Genomic DNA, 5,339 nt, shown 5'->3' with positions numbered 1-5,339 from the left:
TACCCTTAATACATCTGAGAACTATTTTGTTTCTACTCCTAAATACAAAAATTGTCACAAAATAGATACGAACTCTATTGTTCAATTCCATACTTTTCATTGTTCTTTCTGAGAACTCCATTTTTAATTTGTTTACTGTCAGGAGACTAAAGTAACTTCAGAAAGAAATGTATTAGAATGGAGTGACATCATTTTATTATAGTGCTTAGCCACTTCCCAAGATACCACTCTGAATTATCATCAAGAAAAGGGCAGTAATGATCTGCTGAACTTAGTCCTCCATCTTGCTATATTTCTATGTGCATTGTTTGCTCACACTGATGGGCCATACTTGTATCAACCTGTGAATATGCCCAWGGGAAGGATCAGAATATACCACTTCCTTTCATCTAGTCACAGCCAGATGCACAAAAGAGACAGTCCAGTCCTGATCATCCTCGAAAAGACCATCTCAGACAGACATCCCTTTAAGCTTTCCTTTTAACTTTCAGTAACATATGCCTCTACTCTTGATTGAATTCTTTGCCACTCCTGAAAACATGGCAAGATAGAAGGCAAAACATTTATCACTGCTGCTGAAAAAAGCTTTGCCAATAAAAGATTTGCTGTGTATGAAGCACCCAAAAGAAAGTCATATACAAAGTAGTCCCACAGAGATCAACATCTAGTTTTACTACAAACTGATAAACTTTGTGGTTTTCTAAAGAGGCACACCTCCACAGTTCCCTCACTACTGTAAAAGAAAGGAAAACACTTTCTAAACCAGTGTCAGAGTACTATGTCCTTTTACTACCAGGCAGAAATAGCAYAGACTCACTAAAACCAATATTCTCTTCTCTAAAGAAAGGAGGACAAAGTAAATCAAACTCAAATTAAAAAATAAATTAATTTGTATTAAAAATTTATGTTGACTAGATCATTTATTTACTTACAAAAATACTTCTCAGTCTTCCTTTTAAAAAGTAATAATCTTACATTCTGAACCAATTCAGTAACTTTCTTCTTAGATTATGAAAATGCCTTTATAAAAGACCTCATTTAAAGATTACAAAAATAAGATAGAGACATACCATCAGCTGACTGGGTAAACAAGGCATAATCTGGATTAACTATTTCACTGGATAAAATATCAAACCACTCACGCACCACACCTTGTCCCTGCATGTTGAAAAAAYAGAAACAACATATTAATACACAGCATTTCCACTGGGCAGTTAAGCTATGTAACCACATATTTCTTACTGAAGTGTAAGAAGTATTTTAACACTAGGATTTAATTCAACACAATATCAGTGAAAAAATGAATTCATATTTCTGCATATAAAGAAGTATGCGATTTTACCCACCATGCCTTCTTCTCCATGAAACCGCACAGCAATCCCCTGCTTTAGTTTTGCACAATTTGCTTTAGACACAACTTCACAGCTACTCCTAAAAATAGAATCTAAATATGAAGCATCAATTAATATCTTCATTCATTGTCATAATAATAGTATTTCAAAAATGTACTACTCTCTTCATAATTTAATACCTCTGTGAACCAAAAGGATGTCATTTTCATTGACAGGCCTGTGCACCATGTCTGAATCTGGCTGTCCTGAATGTAGATGTTCATAAAACCATTCACAGCGATCTTTAAATGGCTAAAAAACATGAGGTAAAACATTTGCAGTGTATTAATCAATTCTGAAGCTGGTAATAAACTATTTCACTGAAAACTTTAAGTGAAAACTATTTCACTTTAAATATTAACATTCAGGGAGGAACTCTAGTAGTGAGTAATTAATTGACAATAAGTCATAAATTTTAAGCAAGACTTCACAAAGGGAAAAAGACAACAATTAAACACAAATATCACTATTAAATATTACAAACACATAAAGCACAATTCTAAAGCTCACATTTGCATTCCAAAAATAAGCTTTTGAATTGTCAGGGTCTTAAGTCCAGACACCTAATGTTAGGTTGGCAACTGAATATATTTGCAACCAATTAGCTCACTTAAACATTCAAAAACATGTACAATAAYGATTTCTAATGTTCAAAGTTTCCTTTGAAGATATTCTCCATGTTACCACTTAGTACGTTAAATCAGCACTTGCTTATCCTTTATGCAGTTTCATAACCAGTCATATATGACTATAACAGGCCCTTACTAAATAGTTAACAGAAAGAATTTACTATAAAATTAGCATCTAAATATGTATTTAAAGTAGAACAAGCAAACGTTTTAAGTTACGAGATATTAGCCATCTGCTAACTGGCTCACAATCAATCCTATCTGGTCTACAGAAACATAGCTAAACTTGTAATCAGTCTGTGCCACTTATTTTATACATATGCATACAACTAGACAGTGCCCCTCTCACAAGCATGGCTGAAAAATGGTTACACATATGTCTCAATGCATTCTGAGATCCGCAAAGAGTTGCTCTGTGCTACCTCAAAAGGCTATACAGTATTTTGTGAAGATGAAAGGACTAGGCATGACCTTGACTGCTTGCTGAATCTGGGATGCAGGAAGACTGGATCATCAGTCATACAGAAATGGTTAACAGATTTTTCATTACATAGGGAAAAAATAGCATAAAACTTCTTACCGTTGGAGGGGGAGAAAGAATGTCTAGATAAAAAACTAAGTCACTCTAATGCTACAATGTTAGGTAAAGCGCAAACTTTCATAATGGGTTTTGTTTGCTAATTTTTCACTTAACTCTATACTACAAGAAATTAAGAGCAGACTAAAGACTTCTCTACACTAGCATTCCCTAGAATAACTCTTCACTCTTGAGTTGTGTGTTAGACTAAGAATCGAGATATCAAGACATAATCAAAACATCAGGATTGTACTCAAAAGAAAAAAGTAGGAGATGGTAGGAAACGGAGCTAAGGGTAACATGACCCTATGATATTTCATTGAAGGAGCTGCCACTAATTTAACTATAGTCGAATCACTTTGTTAACAACAGCATATCTGTGCTCCAGTTTATTTCAAAATACAGGTCAATTAAGGAAAAAGGACAGTTTATTTTAAAGTTCAATCTATTATATGCGTACAAACAGATCTGATAATAGAAAGTCACATTGTTTAATTGAAAGTTAGACTTACACTTAACATTTATAATCTAAAATGGACTTATATATGAAATTAAAAGACTTAATGAAATGTACAGAAATCTTGCTGCCTTGTCTGTTGTTGGTCCAAGTCTTTCAACATCTCAGATTCAGAAGCACTAGAGGCCACACTTACTCCTTCCATCTTCCCTAGACTTTTTTTTTTTTTTTTTAATGCCCTCTTTGTATTTAGGACTTTTAAGTAAGCATTTCTTGACATTTACCTGTGCTTTTATGATGTGCATAAATCTGGACATTAGCTCAGGACACTCAAGAAGAAAATGAAAATGATCAAAAATTATTTTGGGGTTTCTGAAAGAAAAATATTTTAGATTAGAAGCCTAAAGATCACAGATGGAATAATAATGCTTCATGATACACCTTGCCTACTAACAGATGATTTAATTACTTAGAATAATTCCAAAAGGTACTTTTATTTTTGTAATGTTTTCCTAACTTTTGTTTCCAAATGACTTATACTACATCATCCTTGGCATATGGAAGATAGGAACAGCTCTCTAGACAGAAGACAAGGTTGTGAGCCTGGCAATCCCAGAGACACTCTGGAAGCAGTAAACTGTACAAAGATGGCTTAGACTCTTAATAATTCACCAAGTATAACACATCTGAAGAAGGAAAATTTTGATTTGCCTTTAACTGGAAGGCTCTGTTTTGAACAAAGATGAGGAAAAAAATCTGTCATGAATATTATTTTGTTGTTCTGTGAACAAGCTTTTGTTCACAGGAGCTCACAAAATCTTACAAAAGGGTTGCTTATATATGCAGAAKAGTCCATTTAAGCCTCATCTCTCAACCAGTAAAATACACTCCCCTTGAATTCAGTAGGATCGTTAATGTGCATGGCACATCGGTAACAACAATAACCAAAAAGTGCAACTCAGTAAAAAAAAAAGGTCTGAGTTATTTTGGACCAAAAAAAAAAACTATGTATTCTTTGAAGCTTACCGGTTAACAAAGCACTTAAGGACATCGTCATGTTTACAGACAAATTCTATAAAACGAGGTGATGTCATCCTGTTTGAATAAAAACAGAAGATGCTTTTGTTTAATGAAACTGAAAAGAACTTAAATTACATGACAAATTGTTGCTTTTTTTGAAAAATCTATGTAAGTAAAAAMGACTGATGGTTTTTAATTGTGTTAATTACGAAAATAATACTTTCAAAAACATCAGCATCATTAAGTTTACCTAATAAACCAAGGAAAAAGGCAAAAATGCCAGTGGTCAAGAAGATCAAGCAACCTGATTGTTAACTCTGTATTAACTATATGTTCATTAACATATAGTTAATATGTTCAAAAAATCCTCAAATTAATGGACATACACCTTTTCCACCAAACGCTTCCAGTTTTCAATACAGCAAATAAAGTACATATATGAAAGAACAAGATTATATGCACAATGTACGTGATATGCATATTGTACTATATTTTTATTAATTGGGTAAAACTCCAACTTCATACCTTGTAAATCGTAGTAAGTGAGGAAAACAGGCAGGAATAAACAATATCATAAACTTAGTGAACTTGTTAATATTGAAGGCCAAGAGGGTATTTAGTGGCTTTGCAAAAGCAGAACAGAATTACTTGCCAGGCAAGAGTCTCATATACTAGTACAGAATTTAATTTCTTCTCGTATAGAATGTTTGGAGAACAAGCGAAGGATTAACATGGGTGCAAATTCAACTCCATTTGGTTATATGTGTGTTCTGCATTTTAAAATAGAGAAATACTTGATTTGGTCTTTTAGCTTCCACCAGAACTAATGAAGACTTGCAAACCAGGAAGGACTCCTTGCTCATTCAGTGCCAAGAAAGCTCCAGAAAGACAGTGCTTCAGGAAGTCTATTGCAGTAATCCTAGAATACCTCTGCAAAATTGCTGGAGCTCTGTAGGTTAAAATTAAAAATTTGACTGCTATAAAAAAAAAAAAAGCTGAAAAGGATCACATCAAATGGACTTCCAACCACCAAAAGAAAAGTCTGAAAATAATTACCCTATCCCATATCCACAGAGGTTCTCCGTAAGGAATGGAACAAATTGAAGTGTGAAGTACTGAGAGAGACAGACCCCTTCACAAGGCTTGTCAGCAAGTTCCCCACATTATTTCAGTCAAAAGAGCTGCTCATCTTACATAAAACTGAGCTATTTTCCTAGTCACCCTTCCCCTACCTTGAAGGGGGAATCTCATTACTTCTATTCCCT

General features: G+C 33.9%; 1 protein-coding gene across 6 annotated transcripts in view; it reads right to left on the bottom strand.

Moving 5' to 3' along the window:
- Positions 1 to 5,339, bottom strand: part of HACE1 (HECT domain and ankyrin repeat containing E3 ubiquitin protein ligase 1) — a 53,964-nt gene that overhangs the window by 18,817 nt on the left and 29,808 nt on the right. For all 6 annotated transcript variants that reach the window (XR_014896107.1, XM_085306931.1, XM_085306933.1 and 3 more), the window contains 5 exons: positions 4,081 to 4,149; positions 3,339 to 3,426; positions 1,532 to 1,643; positions 1,347 to 1,444; positions 1,071 to 1,158 (listed from right to left, as the gene is read on the bottom strand). Coding sequence is in view for 5 of the 6 variants with exons in the window: in XM_085306931.1 (XP_085163057.1) it covers positions 1,071 to 1,158; positions 1,347 to 1,444; positions 1,532 to 1,643; positions 3,339 to 3,426; positions 4,081 to 4,149 (455 nt within the window). In the remaining variant the exon portion in view is untranslated. The remainder of the gene's footprint in view (positions 1 to 1,070; positions 1,159 to 1,346; positions 1,445 to 1,531; positions 1,644 to 3,338; positions 3,427 to 4,080; positions 4,150 to 5,339) is intronic.

The sequence above is a fragment of the Rhea americana genome, unplaced genomic scaffold (genome assembly GCF_003343005.1).
Source record: "Rhea americana isolate MKP2758 unplaced genomic scaffold, rheAme1 scaffold_25, whole genome shotgun sequence".
NCBI lineage: Eukaryota > Metazoa > Chordata > Aves > Rheiformes > Rheidae > Rhea > Rhea americana.
Note: the sequence above shows the minus strand (reverse complement) of the source record. Positions and strands in the feature narration are given on the sequence as shown.